We start from the raw sequence: 18,367 nt of genomic DNA, 5'->3' as shown, positions 1-18,367 counted from the left end.
TGCTTTTTCTACAAAGCCTTTACTATACAGGCTGAAGTTTAATAACTTTACAGTAAGAATATAATCTGTAATATAATATAGATGTTCCCCATTAAAAAGTACAGCAAAAAAATCTTTCAAAATGAAACCTTCAGTATTTCAGGTTCAAACCTGAGGAACTTCCAGGGAACTATGAAGTTGTCCTGGCAGGACAGTCAAGCTCAGTTGTCTATGTCAGGAGGCTACAGTAACAGTAAGGCAATTTCCTCCAGTGGTAGAGCCAAAGCTCTTTTCTACTGACACTGTATCAAAAATCCAGACAGGACAAAGTGTTGAGGAAGGGACAAAAGGGAAGGATGTGGGTGAAGAACACTTGAATGTAAGATATCCTGAGACAGAAGTGATTGCCTACAGAGATTTCACTATAACCACAGATTTTAAATAGATTCTTCTGATTTTGAAGGACTTGACCCTCGTGAACAATTAAGGTAAAGTCATGGAGGATTTGCAGGTTATCATCTTTCTCTTATTTATCTGAAATTATTACTGAAGAAAACAAGAAAAATGCAGGCCATGTCAGCAAAGCACCTAGTTCAAACCATGCAGCAGCCTGTCATCAGAAATTTAAAAACAAAGAAATCTTAACTGCAGGAAGATCTTCTGGAGGGGCAGAACAAAAGTCCTTGCCTTTTTAGAAGATCCATTTAAGCTGCCAGCAAAGTAAAGGCAATTTCGACTGCTTGTTAATTCAGAATTCATAAACAACATGTAGATTCACTAACCTCCTATTCACACCCACAGCTAATTTACATAAAATATTAAGCAGAATGCTTTTCTACTCCTTGTTTGATTCCAAGCACAAGATGTAGAAACCAGTTAAATTGCACAGTCCAGCCCTTATCTCTGCAAACCTCTATCTGATCCAGAAAATGCTTTTTGGCATCTTCTTCACTTTTCCCTACTGTCAGTGCATCCCTGATATATTCAATATCTTCTTTGCTGGTTAATTGTGGCATTCCAGTCATTAGCATCATGGAGAACAGGATGATCAGCAGGTTTGTGTGATGGCGAAGAGCTAAATAAGCCTTCACACACACGTCCTGTGAGAGAGAAGAATGTTTTGTTAATTGATGAGATGAACTGAGAGGTGCTGGAATTTCACAGGACTCTCATAAAACAATGCTCACAGCAAAAAGGACATTGAGGCACTGGAGTGAGTCCAGCCAAGGGCAAGGAGCTCAGAAAAGATCTAGAACACATGTTGTATGAGGAAGAGCTGAGCGAGTTGGGTTTGTTTAGCCTTGAGAAGAGGCTCAGGGGTGACCTCATGGCTCTCTGCAACTCCCTGACAGGGGCTGGAGAGAGGTGGGGGATGTCTGTCCTGCCATGGCTGCAGGGAGAGGACGAGAGGGAATGGCCTTGAGCTGGGACACGGGAGAGTCAGATGAGATGTTAGGAGAAATGTTTTCCCTGTTAGGGTGTTCAGGCACTGGAATAGGTTGCCCAGGGAGGTGGTGCAGTCACCATCCCTGGAAGTGTTTAAGAGGTGTCTGGATCTGGTGCTGGAGAATATGGTTTAGGGTTTAGGGGTTCCAGCAGAGTGACAGGTTAATGGTTGGACTGGATGATCTTAGAGGTCTCCTCCAACCTCGATGATTCTATGATTCTAATGCTATTCAATCACTCAGTTATGTCAGAGAGAGGAGTCCTAAAAAACCCACTCACCTAGTGACATGGACACCTGCATTTGCTACTGGGTGTGACTTAATCATCACCACATGCTAGGCCAACAAGTATGTTTTGATGTACAAACTAATTACATTCATTACTAAAGCATGAAGCCTTAGCTTCACCAAAATTTCAAATTCTCCTTCCGTGGCTGGTAAAAGAGAGAGCAATCATTCACTGCCTTCCTTTCCAGTTGGGATGTTGCCATGTAAAGACCTTGGCTGGCACGTGACACTGAACAAAGCAGCACCTCCAGGGACTGCTCTGCACTTTACAGAGATGTCTGGAGCTTTGCAGCTTTTTTAACAGGGAAGATTTTTCAGCCTTGGTGTTCTAAGCATTTTTTTCAGCTGACAGCTCTAGTCTTCAGGCTCTCTGCCTTGCTGTAGGACTTCTATCTTTATGTACTGTCATACTGGATTCCATAGGCTTTTTTTATAGATTTTTAATTTCCATATATAAATAATCTTTGCTTAACAACATAACCTTTAGAAGAATGAGATATCTGCAGTCTGGAAAAACATGCAATGCTTTTTGAAATAATATTTGATGCTAAGTGACTAATGTATGAACAGAAATTATTATTTCTTACATTAAGTTTATTACCTATTTACTATTAGAAATAGCAATGCAACGAAGACATCAATCATCAGTCAACTAGAAATTAGGCCTGCAATGCAGTCATGTAAGAAGATGAAAAACATTTCCAAGAAGGTTATTAAAACCAAAGCTGAAACAATGCTAATTTTTACTCAATTAAATATTCAATTTAACTTTTCCACAACTGTGAATTCATTTATTGAAGAACTCATAGGAAATCCAAATAGTTTAGCATAAACTTTCACCCAATCCCATCAACCCTCTAACAACTCTGGTTGTTTTCTGACAAGATGTGTTTTTCTCCTTCTGAAACAGTAAGAAGTGCACAAATAATTTTAACATCTGTCGATGGTCACATCAGCAACACCAGGACACACAACCAGACAGGTTAGGAATCAGTATCACAGAATTTTAAGGATTGGAATAGACCTTAGAGATCATCCAGCCCCAACTCCTGCCCTGGGCAGGGACACCTCCCACCAGAGCAGGTTGCTCAAGGCTCATCCAACCTGGTTTTGAACACTGCCAGGGTTAGGGCAGCCACTACCTCCCCTACTAAGGAAGGAAGATATTGTGTTGAAGATCTGTCTGTAGGATTTTTTGCTATTGCCTGGGACCTTAAACCTTTCACTCTGTTTCCAAAGAAGTTCTGTCCTGAAATAAGATCATACTTATGAACTACAAGGTTAGTTTAGTTCTAGCAAAGCAGAAGATAAATTGCAAAGGTCAAAGCACAATTTACAAGAGAAAACACCATCATCACGTTATCACAGGGAATAGTTTCTCTCCATGACACCAGGGGAAAATAAAAGAAAAAATAAAAAAGAAATTTTACTTATGTATTATCAACTTCAAACAGGGAAATCTTGTCACAAGAGTTAGTGTGTGTTTTGTTCCCCTTGAAAGAGACGAAAGCTCTTTATAGTTATATCAAAGAAGGTTTCACATTTCTGTATGGCTGATGCATTTTCACTGCTTTGGATGTCTGAGACAGGCAAACAATTCTGCAGTCACGAAGCACCTGCAGCACTGCATCTCACTGGCAGTCCTTCCAGGAATTCAGGAGACTGAAAAAAATCTGCACCTGCCTGTTACAGCTATTTATTCAGACAGGAACTGAATTAGTATCTCCCAAGAAAATGAATTTTTACGCTTCTGAGAGAGGCAGAGGGAACCAAAAATAACACAGACATATGTGTCAAGGATATGTACGTGTTTACCATGGCATTAGGAAGAAAGCTGCTAACCAACCTAAAGCCAAAGGCAAAATGAGAGGAGCTGAGGAGAAACCAAAATCCCTTGCCCAATAGAGGACAATATATAGGCCATCCCTTCCCTGTACATATACTACAATTAAGTATTTTTAATGATGAATTGTCTACCCTTTTGCTTTCTGTCACCTTTCTGTCTGTTTGACAATCAAATACATGAGATTTTGTAAAGAAATGGTATAGAAGAATTTGAACAGTACTGAAAATACAGATCTCTGTATTATCCAGTCAGCAGAGTAACAAAAAAAGAATCATAGAATCACAGAATTTAGAGGTTGGAATGGACCTCACAGATCATCTGGTCCCAACCCCCTGCCCTGGGCAGAGACACCTCCCACCAGAGCAGGTTGCTCAAGGCTCATCCAACCTGGCTGTGAACACTGCCAGGGTTGGGGCAGCCACAGCCTCCCTGGGCAACCTGGGACAGTGTCTCACCACCCTCACAGGAAAAAACTTTTTCTCACATCCAATGAATTAAGTCAAATAAATATAATAAATAAAAACACATTGAGAATTTAATGCAAAAACTATCAAATACAATTTTAGGCAAACTAGTAATAGGTAGGTGACAAAGCTCCAAAGACTATGAAGGTCTTAGATGAGGCTTCTGGGTGATCCCCATCCCTGGAAGGGACACCTGCAGGGTGTGTCCAGCCCAGAGATGGGGAGCACTTGGTTTTGGATGTGTGAGTGAAGGCACTGAGGTCCAGCCACATACAGAGACAAAATGCTATGTAGGGGATTCACCCAGAAGCTGCCTGCAATCTTAGAAGACCCATTTGCCCAGTTGGCCCAGTTTCCAGCAGCATTTTATCCCTTTTGCAGGCCCAAAGTCAATTGCAGTCATCACAATTCCCCCATCCCTGGATGCATTCATTATGTGAGCACCCAGACAGTTCCTCCTGCAACTCCTCCCCTGGTGCACAGGTGGGAATTCACACTGTCCTGGACAATTCACACTGCCCATCAGAAACAATGGCCAGGGAGAGTGTGGGTGTGTGTAGAAAGCAGATGAAGACCTGAGGAAAGACCTGACTCTCTTGTCAGAGTCACAGGGGTCAAGGTGAAAATTGCCTTGTTGTTTGCTAGACAATCATGTATATGGTCAAAGGGGCTACCATCCAACAATAAGATCCTTAATTAGGTACTCAGGTCACCAAAGCAGACTCCTTACTTCGACTGGTTCACCCACAGGGAATCCAGAACATGTAAGTTAGGCTTTTGCTTTGACTCACACTCTGCAGGAGGCTTTTTCTTTTGATCGTATTAGGAATCTGCTTTCTGAATCAGGCACTTACTCAAAGCCTCTAAAGATGAGCACAGGAGTAACACCCCAGACACTCATTTACTTCTGATCAGCCACACTCTCAGCCACTTCATTAAACAGCATTTTACTTTGCTCCCTCCTTGCCCAGGTCCTACACTAGCTTGAAAAAACACAACTGTTTTGGAAGGGCTCAATTTTGAACAGAAGCTGCAACAGAAGAGATTTTGAACACCATTCTTTTCTTTCAGAGAGTTAAACCTATCTATCCACAAAAACAACATCTGACATAATATAGGGTTGCTACAGATTTTTATTCAGCTGCAGCAGTCTGAGCCCCAAAACTGGAGGGCAGACTGAGGAGGGAAGAAGACTAGCAAACCAGCTGGGGAATGTCTCACACCTGCTCATGCTGCACAGAGGCTCTGCTTAGTGCTGAGAGTTTCCTCTAACTGCACAAACACTGAAGCCCTCTATAAAGTATTTTCAGTCAAGAAAAGAAACAAAGAAAGAAATGCTTATCTGGTCTGCTCCTAACAAGCTTTTCGATGTGGTTTTGTGGATGTTTGTATTCTACTTCCCACAATCCTACAGATAATTTTTGCTCTTAGTTGGGCCTAAAATATCCCGGAATTGTATTATGATTCAGTGCACTTTATTAGCATAATACCCAGGAGCCTAGAGCTTTGAAAACCAAGGCACTAATGGTAGTTTCAGAGGGTAAAAAAACATGCTTAAGTGATTTGCAGCTTAATATTAATTCTTTACCTGAAATTTCTGGAAATGGAGACTTGTCTTCTTTCCAGAAGTCCCCATGACAAACAGAAAATCTGGAGTCAGCACAAAAGGAACTCTTTCCTTATTAATCCCAAGGAAGCTTTTGTAATTCCCAAGAATATGGCCAAAATCAATATGGAAAAGGTTACCTTCATAAAGAGAAGAAGAAGAAATCACAATTAGACTCAAATACAATAAACTGCCAAGAACACTTCCTTGTATTCACAGTTGTTCCAAACCCTTGCTTTTGGGTATCACTCTTTAGTTCAGCAGAAAAGACTGTTTCCTCTCTTTTCTTGGGGGAAATAGGTAATTCTGTCCTCTTGGCAAAATTTCTTTTTATGTATCTTCAGCAGTGGTTAAAAACCCAACAGAACTGCTGCATTTTCTAAACATACACTCACAGCTGTTCTGAAATCAGCCAAGGAAAGTTGTGCCTCATACCCATAACAGTCAGCACATCAGTACATGGAGAAGGATTGAGGGTTAATTTTCAAAGACCCATGGGATTCTGGCACTATCCAGCTCCTTGGCAAACATCATTGACTAGAACATGCTGCTTCCTCACAGACCTGTATTAGTGAGTCCTAAAACACCTTGTAAGTCTGCACTGTCACCCTTGGGATAGCTTTGAGAGAGTAGTAGGGTATCAATTCCCATGAAAGTGATGAAAAACTCCCTTTTAAGGCTCATTACACCTACAGGACTGGAGTGTGCTACTGCTCTGCAGATTGCTTTATTCCAGGGTAAGGATACAAGAGTGTCATTACTTAAAAACAGAGATTTGTAGCAGTGGTACGTGCATAAAAAGAGACCAAACATCAAATTATGTAAGATGATACTTAACAGTGATCTGTAGGTGGAACATCCTTAGATGCTCCAGATTCTAAACCAGCTTCCAAGTTCTTCCAACCCACCAATGTGACTCTCTGCAGACCTCTCAGACTGACATCCCTCTGGCTTCTGAAGCTCAAGACAACTCCTGTGAAAGACTCTAAGGCAAACCTGCTCCTGACCACCACAGAATTAACACTTTTTCCTCTGTTTGCCTGTCTACTGACCTGTGCCTCATTTTCTGCCAAAGGAAATTAACATTGCATTCTATTATATACAATGTTAAAATTAATGCATTTCTTTGCCGTTTTTTCCTCAAGGACTTCTGGTGAACTTTTTTACTGAACTACTTCAATTAGCTCATTTCTGCCTTCAGGGTATTTCTTCCCTCTAGCCTTCAACTGGTAAAACTTTATAATATGATTAATATTAAATATCCACCCTCCTAACTAAGCCCTAAAGTATTTTCTGTCTTTCAGCAGAGACTAATTATGAAGCAAGAAGAGCATGAAACTAAAAGTGAATTCCTTAGATCAAATAAAACTCTTCCATATATTCTGCCCATTCTGGGGTCCTTTCTGGGGCCTCCATAGGTAAGTAAAATTAAGGATGAAATGATGTGCAGCTACAGAAATAATTCCCAAAGTTTGTAGTATGAAAAAATTATGGGTTTTTTTTAGGACTGCAACCATCCCACAGATTTTAGTAGCAAAAAAAATACACTCCACATACACTTTTATTTCCCAGGATTTTTTTTTTACAATGGTACATAAAGCAAATATATTCCTCAGAAGTGAAAACAGTCCAGAACCATCTGAATTCTGACACAGATACAGTCCCACTGACCTCTGTCAGAACCACATCCACAGCCTTTCAGACAGGTGAGCAGCTCTCTGCTTTATAAAGTTATTTTGATGTTTAGATCTTAGATGTGGACACTCAAAAAATCGATTTACATTCCTCATGACTTACTTTGTATCAAACTGCTCCTTGGAAAAGAATGGCTTTATTAATGACAAATATCTAGAGCCTCTAGGAAGGCCAACAGGGATGACAATACATTTCAATGTCACAGGAGGACCTGAGCTTGTAAGCAACACTGACAGAATTGGACTGTGTCTCTACATTCTTTGTTCAATGCATTATTTATCAAAACAAAAGACAAATCTAGTGAAGTACAGACAGTCTGCACTTCTATGAAATTCTCAAAAATCCACCCACCTGTTTCTGTAATCATAATGTTGTCATTGTGCCTGTCTCCTATTCCAAGTACAAAGGTTGCCACACAGTATCCAGCACAAGAATAAACAAATCTTTCCACAGCTGCCTGAAACTGAAAATAAATCTTAGAGATGTTAAATGCTTCAGTGCTAGACACTAAATGCAATCATTCTCAAAGTTATGTGCCTTTCTGTTGACATGTAGCTATCAACATTTAGACAAACTGTCTTGTGAAATACAGCACTGCTCAGCAGAGATTAGGATCACAGCCCTGCACTGCACTCCCAGGCTCCATCCCTCAGCACAAAGAAAAGCATCTAGTTGCCTATGCATTCTGAGGAAAAACAGCTGGCTGAAAGCTCTAACAGGTCAGTGGACCTATGCAAGCAAAGCAGTTGTGAGTACCCAAACCTGTATCTAAATCCCCTAAACCCACACAGCCTTTCAGTGTTCTTAGATGTCCTTTCAATCTGCTCCTCCTGTGTCACTTCTAACTTCCACTGACAAAGGAGTCGTTTCAAAACCATCTTGTCTCCCAGGAGTTTGGCTGCCAGCTGGATGCTAAAGGCTCTTTCACAGACACCTGCAGCTGAGTGCAGGGAAAATGAATGGATTTTTCTAACTCCCCAAAGTAACAAACACATGGGCTCTGTGCTCCTGAATTAGTAGGGTGCATTGAAAATCCTACTTAAAAATCTGAAGAACTCACCTTCTCTTCGATCATGCACCTTTCCTTGAGCCACTGGTTTAGTATTTCATCCTTAAATGCACCAGTGTTCCCAACTGTACTCTGCTGAATTTTGGCAATTGTTGTAGCATCTTTCACAATTTCGATCATTCCTAGAGAAAACAATGGAGAAGTCAGAAGTTATTACATTTCTATCAAAGCCTATTAAAAATACGCAATATTAAATTTTAAACTGTGTTTTTAAAATCAACTGCAGAACTTCACAGGTTGTGAGCAGAAATTGATTTTACAAGCAGCAGTGGCTCTTGTCCATTCCCAGCTGAAACCAGCTTGTAACTTGCCTGGCATCCTCAACTCCTCCTCTCTTAAAATCAGAGTATCACATGATGAGTGGGGACCCTCTGCATAAGGCTTTTCCCAGGGGGAGGAACTACTCCTGTCCTGAGCCCCATTCACATTCTCCCCAGCTTCTCTCCACCTTCACAAATTTGAGGAGCTGAAGAAAAGCTGCAGTGTTGCAGCAGTCTGGGGATGCAAGTGTTGCCAGAGCTGTGGCACAAGATCAGAGCTCGCCCTCCTGCAGTAAATCCAATTTGAGCTTAAGTGCACATACACACAGAAAGGTTTAGAAACAGCAAAACACCGTGAGGTGTAGCTAGTGAGGAATGGCTGGTGGAAAGCTCTGGCTGTCAGGGCCCAGAGGTCTGTCCCTAAGCTGTATAGACCCTTGCAAAGGCAAATCAGCACCGCAGCAAAATGGTGCAGAAACAAGGCCTTGTACTGTGCATGCCAAGAGGGCATGTGATGGAGAGGAAGCTGGAGGGAAAAGCAGAAACAGAGGCTGTAACACAACTCTGCACTGCAGCCAAGACTAGCAAATGCAGTCTGCCCTCGAGCTGGGCATGCCTGTATGGGGGGAAGTCAGATCTTAGTTGAACTGATTTGGTAATTAGAAATATTTTATTTTCTTCCTCTGGTTCAAGTTCAACAGTGTCTTCTACCTGCAGCTCCAGCTCAGAGATAAGCAAGCAGACCAAAGTAACCCTTTCTCCCTAAAGTGATCCAAAGCAGTTTCTGATTCGGTTTCAGTTTGACTTTCTCTGAAACAGATCAATTTCTTTCTATTCACAGTCCTACCCTTTTGCAATGACTGAATTATGTGCAATTTCTTCAGTAACAGACACAGTAATCTCTTCCTGCCTCTGCCTTCCATGCATGGCTGAATTCCCCCTGGAGGTATTTCTTCTGCCTTGGAGTGGCCTGGATTTGTTGGTAATAAAACTATTGTGGAAATACGACCTCTGAAACCCACCGCCAAGGCCACCAAATTAAAGAGCTCTGCATTTTGGTCTGTGCTTGCCAAGCTGTTGTTTTCCTCCCGGGAGTGAGCTCCGGATCACATTCCAGCTGTTGAAAAGGTTTCTCCTGCCTGTGCTCACAAATCTCCCTCTACCGGCCAACAGCTCCTGGATGCAGAGGGAGCAGAGCTGGTGCAGAGGCATCTTCTGCAGCCAGGACAGAAGTTCTGAGCCGGCTGCGTTCAGCTGGGAGGAAGTGCAGCAGTAAATGCACTATATGATGTGTTTCTGGGGGTCTGTGACTCTTCCCAGGGCCAGCTTGAACTTCTCGAATTGAGCAGTGAGGCAGCAGAGTAAGGAATGGTAACTGCCTTGCAGAGCTGGGAACAGATGGGCAGACAAAGGTGGAGGGAACGGGGTATGAGCTTTTACCAGGGATACAGAGAAGATCAAGTTCCTGCTGCAGAGGTCTACTTGGCAGCAGACAGATGTTTCCAGAATCACAAACTGCCTTGAATGCAGATGTCTTTAACAGACTGAGACAGCTCTACCCAGGAGGGGATGACAGCCCCAGGTGTAAGACACTTGCTTCCCCGTGCTCAGTGTACAATGGGGTATTGTCCTTGTGTCAATACACAGAAACTGCCCAAGTTCCATGGAAATACCAACAGGGAGGGAAGGAGCAGCGTGGAAAAAGACTGCAAACCAGTGTTGTGAAAGAACATTTGCATGCCACTACTCTTTGGGTTTGTTCCAAACAAGCATAAGCTCTACATCAAAGTGTCCCACATTGAGTGTTACTAATTTAGGCTGCAGGTACTCTCAGCAAACTGAGCAGGAGTGTCTACACGATTAACCATGCCCCTGCTGTGGTGCTAAAAGGATGCTAAATTCTTACATCTCTTTCATACATAGAGGCAAACAAGACAAAAGGATGGGGAATCAATTAAGAATTCATGAAAGAATAACAAAGGCTGTAACTTGAACATGAGAATGCTGGGATCACTGCCAGAATTCCTTCTTCTTCCTCCAGTTTTTCAATACATTACCTGGTCTTAAGATGACTTTAAACAGAATTAAATCCAATCCTAAAAAATCTCTCTAAAAACTTAGGTTTGTTTTAATACATCTAGAGGAGAAGTAAAATACCCACCCCTTCTTATATTTAGAGTTAGTTAGCACTTTGATGCATAATGTTCCATTTCATTTATTATTAAAATTCTATCAATACATATTATTTAATTTTAAAACATTTATATTAGGATAAAAGAAACTATTTTTTTTTGCCACTGTACCAGATACTTTTTTTATTGAGTTTGGGTTTCCTGCATTGCTGAGATCTCCTAAAGTTAAAATAAAGGATGATAAAAATTTTATGCAGCAATGGATTTTAGAGAGGAAGTACATTATAGATTTATATTAAAAAGTGTTTTTACTTTTATTGGGATTTCTTACTTGATTTCTCTCACTATGATTCTAAAAAATCAATGGATTTTAGAGAGGAAGTACATTACAGATGTATATTAAAAAGAGTTTTTACTTTTATTGGGATTTCTGACTTGACTTCTCTCACCATGATTCTAAAAAACAGATCATCTATGCTGCAGGAACTAATGCCCTCTGAGAAATATTGCTTCTACCTAGTAGAGGGTACGAAGCTTTAGGTCAGGGAAAAAGAAGGTATTATGTTTTGCTTTTCTTTATTTTATCAACACATTAAAATTCATCTGGAATAAGTCACTCACTCTCACTGCTGTTACATGCTAAATACTGTTATTAAAAAGAAACTTGCAGCATGACTCAAACAATTGGACTTGTACAGGACTCCCAGTCAGCTAAGCTGCTGCAGCACTTCAGGGATACTCACCAGAACAGAGTGTGCAATAAACTGCTATTTACCTCAGGACCACAGGAGGTATTAGAATGGTTCTTTCACACACAACTTCTGCAAATATGGTATTTTGAATTTCCAATCACACTAAGTGTGATCACATACCTATTTTGTTCCCTGTAGAAATACAACCATAGGGTAACAAACAGAGGTCCAAGGATTCAGCTTCCCAAATGGATTCCATAATTCGAAGAATCTAGTAAAAACAAAAGGTATATGCAAAGTTGTTTCAAATCATTTGAACATGATGCGAACTCATACAAACAACACTACCCAGACTTCTGAGATGGAGCTAAACTTACTTGGTTCATAAAACAGATTAAGAGATAACCACAGAAAGTGTGCAGCCACTCGAGATTATCAGTTACAGAACCAGGGTTTGTATTTCCTCATCTGTCCTGTGACCAGGCAATCTCTAAATTTTATCAAGTATCAATAAATACATGGTATGAGACTGAATACATTAGCAAGTATGTCCATTTTTCTCCACAAAATATCCCCAGAAGTACTAACATCCCAGTTGTCAGAACAGTCACTGAAGTATTACTAATGTTACCTGCTGATTCCTTTTTCATTTGCTAACTTCACCCATTGCATACATGATAAAAATGCTCCAGCAGAAAGCCAGTCCATCTTGCACTCAGTAAGATTCTGCCTCTAGAACACCACATTGTGAAGTATGTATGGCATGTGGCAGGAAAAAACAGGGTGACAGTACGTACTGGTCTGGCTGGGATGAAGCTAATTTCTTCAGAGCAGCTGGTAGGATGCTGTGGTTTAGGTTGGTGACCAAAGCAATGCTGGGAACACAGTGATGTTCCTGCTCTTGCTCAACAGTGTTTGCTGAGCCTCAGGACTGTCTGTTTCTCACTCTGCCTCACTGTGACTAGATCAGGGGGTGCACAGGAGGTTGGGAGGGGACACAACCAGGCAGATGACCCAAACCAAACAAATGCTGACAATGTCCTGCTCAGCAATAAAACAGTTTATGTAGGTTAACCACCTTCTGGGCAGGAACTGGTTGGGCAGTGGTCTACCCATGGGATGTGGTGAGTGACTGCCTGAGCATCACTTGTTTTGTTTTCTTTCTGTCTTCTTCCACTTCTACTTTGCTTATTCAATAATTTTGAGCTCAACTCACAAGTTTTCTTGCTTTTACTCTTCCTTTCCTCTTTTCACATCACACTGGGGTTAATTCACAGCACAGAAACATAAACTTTACTTCAAGAAAGATCCAGTGTTGGTGTCAGCCCTACCATACAGCTGGAAAACCAAAAGACTTGTATTTCATATAGGCAGTAAAGTATACACACACACTTCCAGAAAGTAAAGTGATTTTTAAATGTTTTAAAATGTTCACATTATTAAATTTATACATTTCAGCTATCATACCTGTAAAATAAGCATGTCCTGGCGGAGGTCATCTCCATGTTTGAAGATTATGCCTATGGTTTCGTTTGACAGAGCTGTTGGATCAGCACATTTAAACTCAAGCCAGAGAGGTTTCTTCTTAGATGCCATTACTTTACATTTTTCTATCTGTGAAAGACACATTTATTGCTCACTGTACTCCAGTGCCACTAACCTTTTCACACAGCAGCTACAGAACAGTTTACCAACTTCCAGTCAGTGATACCACACAAAACACACCGAAAGGAGTGGGTTCAATTGCCACATAAAGCCTCACTGAACCTGCACAACTTTTAACCACTGTTCCTGGTAAAGGAAAAAAATATAAATCTTGACTCTAAAAACTGGATTTAGCCTGTAAATCTGCTTCAAACTGTGCTGCTTTGGGCTGAAGTGGAGTTAGCTTTCTTCACAGTGGTTAGGATGGGGTTTGTTTAGGATTTGTGCAGAACACAGGGTTGAAGGTCTGGACCTAAACCTTAATGACAGGTATGAATCAGGGTAAGACAGAGAAAGTAACTGGAAGAACAGAAATTGAATATCCCAAAGCTCCTGAACTTAGATAAAACAGCTTCATAGAGGTATTTAAATTAAAAAAGAGGTTGGATACTTGGTTAAATCTTGGATTAAACTAATGCAAAAAGCATAACTGCCATTCAATGATTAGAATTTTATGAGTTGTGTTTTTTTAAGTGCATGGTGCATGTCATTACCCTTACAACAAATGGTAGGAGTTTTAGGAACAAAAACCTACTGAGTCCATGAAATGTCATCATATTCACACTCAAATAAGACCTTTAGACATGTTAGCAAAACTTTTTACCAAATGACACATACTTGCAATTACATTTTTTTTCAAAAACAATTTGTAGAAATATATATACTCACCACTAAGGCTCCTGCTCTTAGCCCAGGATCATATGGAACCCTAAAACTTTCTGGAAGTTTGCTGTCCTGTAATTTTTCAAGCTTTTGTCTCAGCTGTGCAATAACTGCAATTACAAGTACGAAAACACAATGAAATCAAAAGTTGGAAGATAAAAAGGTTATTGTTAATGAGACTTGTTAAGCATCATGATTTAGCTAAAAAGCTTCATTTAGCTACTTTTAAAATGGCTTTCCTCATGGATCTCCTGATGTGAGGAGCAGATGAAGACTAACTTGCACTATTAATGGTCAGGGCTGTTTCAAATACCTAAAGGTAAAAGTCTTCAAGCACCTCCCAAGTGCTGTGCCCCCCATGCAGTGTCAGAAGCAATGCACAGTGCTTGGTGTTCTGAAAACTCAGGTTACATTAAAACACCACTTTTCACTTAAAAAACAAAGCACAGCAGAACACACCAAGAAATATTTTGCCCTTATAACTGCCAGGAAATACAGACAGACTTCTGGCTTGGAATTCTTGGAGTCAATTATACTGTAACCATAAGAAGACAAACTACAGAGATCCTGAATTTCCTATCCTCCTGAAACTGGTTCCATAGTGCAGCCTTGTTAATCTCACATTCCAGTAAGAAAAAAATTTGCTGTATAATTATATGAATGAGAATTTTAATGTTCATATCTAAACTGAATCTTTTAATTCATAAAATCTCAAGCTCCTGAATCTTCAGCTCAGAATAGTACAGATTATACAACATCTGATGTACTTTGTTCACCTCAGCTGGCAGGTGTTAGCAGCACCAGCAATACACTGGCTATCACCCTGCATTAGGACAAAGACCTGAACACTAGTTCTAAATGAAACTGCAGCTACACAGTAGAGGTTGCATAAAACATGTTCAAGTAATTTTGGAGGTAAAAATCAAAGAGCAAAAAAAAATTGTACTGAGAAAGTTGGACATGGACTTGGATACTTGATACAGAATCGTAACCATAGAATCACAGAATGGATTAGGTTGGGTTGGACAGGACCTTTAAAAGCCATCTAGTCCACCCCACCTGCAAGGAGCAGGGACACCTTCAACTAGATCAGGTTGCTCACAGCTCCCATCCAGCCTCACCCTGAATATTTCCAGGCATGAGGCATCACCTCTCTGGGCAACCTGTTCCAGTGTTCCAACACCCTCATGTAAAAAATGTCTTCCTTATATGTAGTCAGAATCCACACTCCTTTAGTTTAAAACCATTAATCCTTGTCCTATAGCTACAGGCCCTATGAAAATGTTTGTCTCCATCGTTTTTAATACACTGCCTTGAAGTACTGGATAGCTGCTCTAAGGTCTCCCCTGAACCTTCTCTCCTCCAGGCTGAACCACCCCAACTCTCTCAGCCTGTCCTCACAGCAGAGGCGCCCCAGCCCTCTGATCATTTTTGTGACCCTCCTCTGGGCTCATTCCAACAGGTCCATGTCCTTGCTGTGCTGAGGGCCCCAGACCTGAATGCAGCACTCCAGGTGGGATGTCACAAGGGCAGAGCAGAGGAGCAGAATCACCTCCCTTGACCTGCTGGCCATGCTGCTGTTGATGCAGCCCAGAATACTTTGGCTTTTTGGCTTGTGAGGACATGTCGACAGAAAATGAAGACAGTCAAAAGCTGAATCATGTTCATATTAAGAAAGTCAAGCCAAAAGAATTAGCCAAGATCTCACAGAACACAAATGTTATATCTATCCCACAGGACTTGAGTAAATAACTACCTAGCAGTGCCTGGTGACCAATGTGGTAGCTCTTCTGGTAAAAAAACCAATGTAATCTGAAAACTCTATGTCAACTGAAGTTAGCAGAGATTAGGAATTAGCCAATGTGGTAGCTCTTCTGGTAAAAAAAACAATGTAATCTGAAAACTGTATGCCAACTGAAGTTAGCAAAGATTAGGAATTAGTTGATTTTAAAACACAAGTGAAGGCACTTGCTAAAACAAATTTCAAGTTGATTTGGCTTAAGAAGGTGGTTCAGTGCATTTTAAGAGAAGAAACAGCTGCATAGACACATTCTTGGGAGACAAATCGTCCAACACAGAGCAGTGGTGAAAGCAGATAACCCTATGCAAGCTGCAATATTATGATCCTCAGAATTTATTTATTTATTATCACTTGCTATGTTCAAATATAAGCAAGTGGATTACATGGGAAGTGAAAGAAACAGTTTGACAGCCTGAGTGCTACTGGGCTAGTATAGACCCAACAGAGAGGAATTTATTCTTTAAGAACAATCCACAAACACTGGAGCAAGAAACATACATACCAGAATTAGACGAGACTGAATAATGGAATGAAATGAAATAAAACCAAACACTCAGATTACAAATGTGAACAACAATGAACATTAGAAAGGATGAGGCCAAAAAGAAGCAATAACCTAAAGAATAAATTTTGGGATATACACTTTTTAAGATGTAAGAAGCAGAGGGTGCCTGGAGGAAAAATTATATCCTCAATAATCTGAGAATAAATTACTTTAGATGTAGCATTAGTAGGACACAGTTTCAGGAAGCCTTATTCAGTGAAAATGTCAATTATGTAAGTCATCTTTCAGTGTTCTGCTGTACATTACACACAAAGATTCTCTAACTTCAAAACCTGGTGGGTGTTAATGTGATTGCTTTCTCTTCAAACTTTTCTTCTTTGCCCACATATCCTTCAGAGATAATGTATTATGGAATCCACTGCTGCTACAGACAGGTACATCTGCAAGGCTGGAAAGTTTCTTTCCAAAATATGGGATTCTGACTGAACACATTTAGGTTATAGAGCATTTTAAGATGGATTGTAGAAGGTTGTTTAGAAACAATGCTTTATGTAGAGGTTCAGTAAGTTCTTTAACTCACACTGTGTGGTATCATAACAGATATTACATGATATATTGCAGAATAAATGCCTATTTCCTTCAAATACCTTTTGAAGCACCACCACAGCCACTTCTGCATCACCAGAGCAGAAAAGCTTTCCCACCCAAGGACTTCCTGGCCTGGAACATACCAGGCTGAACATGCAGGAAGCTACAGCTTTTGGAATTTTCATATTGTCATATGTCTTCTGGCACTTACACCCAACACCAAACAACTAACAGGAACAATGGCAAACAAGCTTTTAAGGAAGTTGGGGGACAAAAAGAAAAAAAAGGCAGGCAAAACCCAGAGGTAAACAGGCATTGCATAACCCTGCTGTGGCTCCAGAACAGTGCTTACTAGAACTAGAAAAAACACCACCACATCTGTGTCTCACAGGACTCCCATTCAGCACATCTCAAAGCCTCAAAGGCTTGCTCTGTATATTCACCCCTGACCCACCAGTGGAGGCTGGACAGGACTCCTCCCCCATCTTCTTGCCAAGAGTGTTTCAGTGAGAGCTTGGGATGAGGCTGTGTTTCTTGGCAAGTGTCACTTCTTGTTTCCCGTTAATATTTGTGTCCTGGATTGTCTCTTTCTTCAGTGCTGGCATTCAGCTAAGGGTTATGTACAAGAACTTAGCTGTTTCCCAGTTGCATGGTGTGAGGTTTGAGAAGATAAGCCAAGGCATGGGAAAGTACTGGGTGCCTGTAACATTGATATTTGCTATCACCAATATTCTTCCCCTTTTTTGGGGTGGAATGAGCAAACAAATCGATTAGTGGTTCAGTCATTACTGACTTACACTCCCATTCTAAAAGAGGTAATAATGATGCCCTTTGGCAGTAATTTATCCACAAATGTTCTAAACAGTACAATTTGCTGCCTAGTTTTCCACATCCAAAGAGAAAAAACAGCATTATTACCAACAAAGAAATGCCTGTTAGCAAATACCTTGAGAAGTAACATCATACTTTTCTGCAGAAACTGACTTGATCTCCATTGTGACTTTATGCAGCAGCTCAATCACTTGAACCTGCTTCATGAAGTCATGCAGCATTGCTTTTCCACAGCCCCTGAGATAAGCTTCCAGGATGACTGCAAACCTCTGTTGGTAATGCATGGACTGGGCAATCTCACTTCTTAGGAACCAAAACAAGAAGTGACCAATTCTTTTGTTCTAGAGGCAAAGAAAGACAGCAGAATCAGCATGCATTTCTTGACAAAGGGTTTCAATAATGGCAGCAACTTTTGCATAAGTTGGCTGTATCTTGAAGTACTTACTCTCAAACCACGTTTCAGCAGAAATCTGGCCAATGCACTGTCATGATATGGCTCAAATTTCACAGCCTGAGTAATGCAAACATAGAAGACATGTTATTAAACACATTTAAGATCCCACTGCACTTACACTTTACTAATGACAACTAGAGAACACACTGCTGCAGGAGTAAAAGATGTTTAACAAAGCTGAAAACAGCAAAGCAAAGCTCTGTGTCTGATTCAAGAATCATAGAACCATAGAATTTAGGGATTGGAATGGACCTTACAGATCATCCAGCCCCAACCCCCTGCCCTGGGCAGGGACACCTCCTCACTAGATCAGGTTGCTCAAGGCTCATCCAGCCTGGCCTTGAA

General features: G+C 40.8%; 1 protein-coding gene across 1 annotated transcript in view; it reads right to left on the bottom strand.

Moving 5' to 3' along the window:
• Positions 1-797: 797 nt before the first annotated feature.
• PIK3CG (phosphatidylinositol-4,5-bisphosphate 3-kinase, catalytic subunit gamma) overlaps positions 798-18,367 on the bottom strand; it is a 24,840-nt gene continuing 7,270 nt past the window's right edge. The window contains exons 2-10 of the mRNA XM_009076653.1: positions 18,014-18,079; positions 17,684-17,909; positions 13,850-13,953; positions 12,944-13,090; positions 11,657-11,747; positions 8,384-8,514; positions 7,675-7,786; positions 5,611-5,768; positions 798-1,079 (exon numbers count right to left, since the gene is read on the bottom strand). Coding sequence (XP_009074901.1) covers positions 798-1,079; positions 5,611-5,768; positions 7,675-7,786; positions 8,384-8,514; positions 11,657-11,747; positions 12,944-13,090; positions 13,850-13,953; positions 17,684-17,909; positions 18,014-18,079 — 1,317 coding nt within the window. The remainder of the gene's footprint in view (positions 1,080-5,610; positions 5,769-7,674; positions 7,787-8,383; positions 8,515-11,656; positions 11,748-12,943; positions 13,091-13,849; positions 13,954-17,683; positions 17,910-18,013; positions 18,080-18,367) is intronic.

This window comes from Acanthisitta chloris, unplaced genomic scaffold (genome assembly GCF_000695815.1).
Source record: "Acanthisitta chloris isolate BGI_N310 unplaced genomic scaffold, ASM69581v1 scaffold14276, whole genome shotgun sequence".
NCBI classification, from domain to species: Eukaryota; Metazoa; Chordata; class Aves; order Passeriformes; family Acanthisittidae; genus Acanthisitta; species Acanthisitta chloris.
The sequence above is the reverse complement of the archived record's forward strand: the minus strand, read 5'-3'. Positions and strand labels throughout refer to the sequence as shown.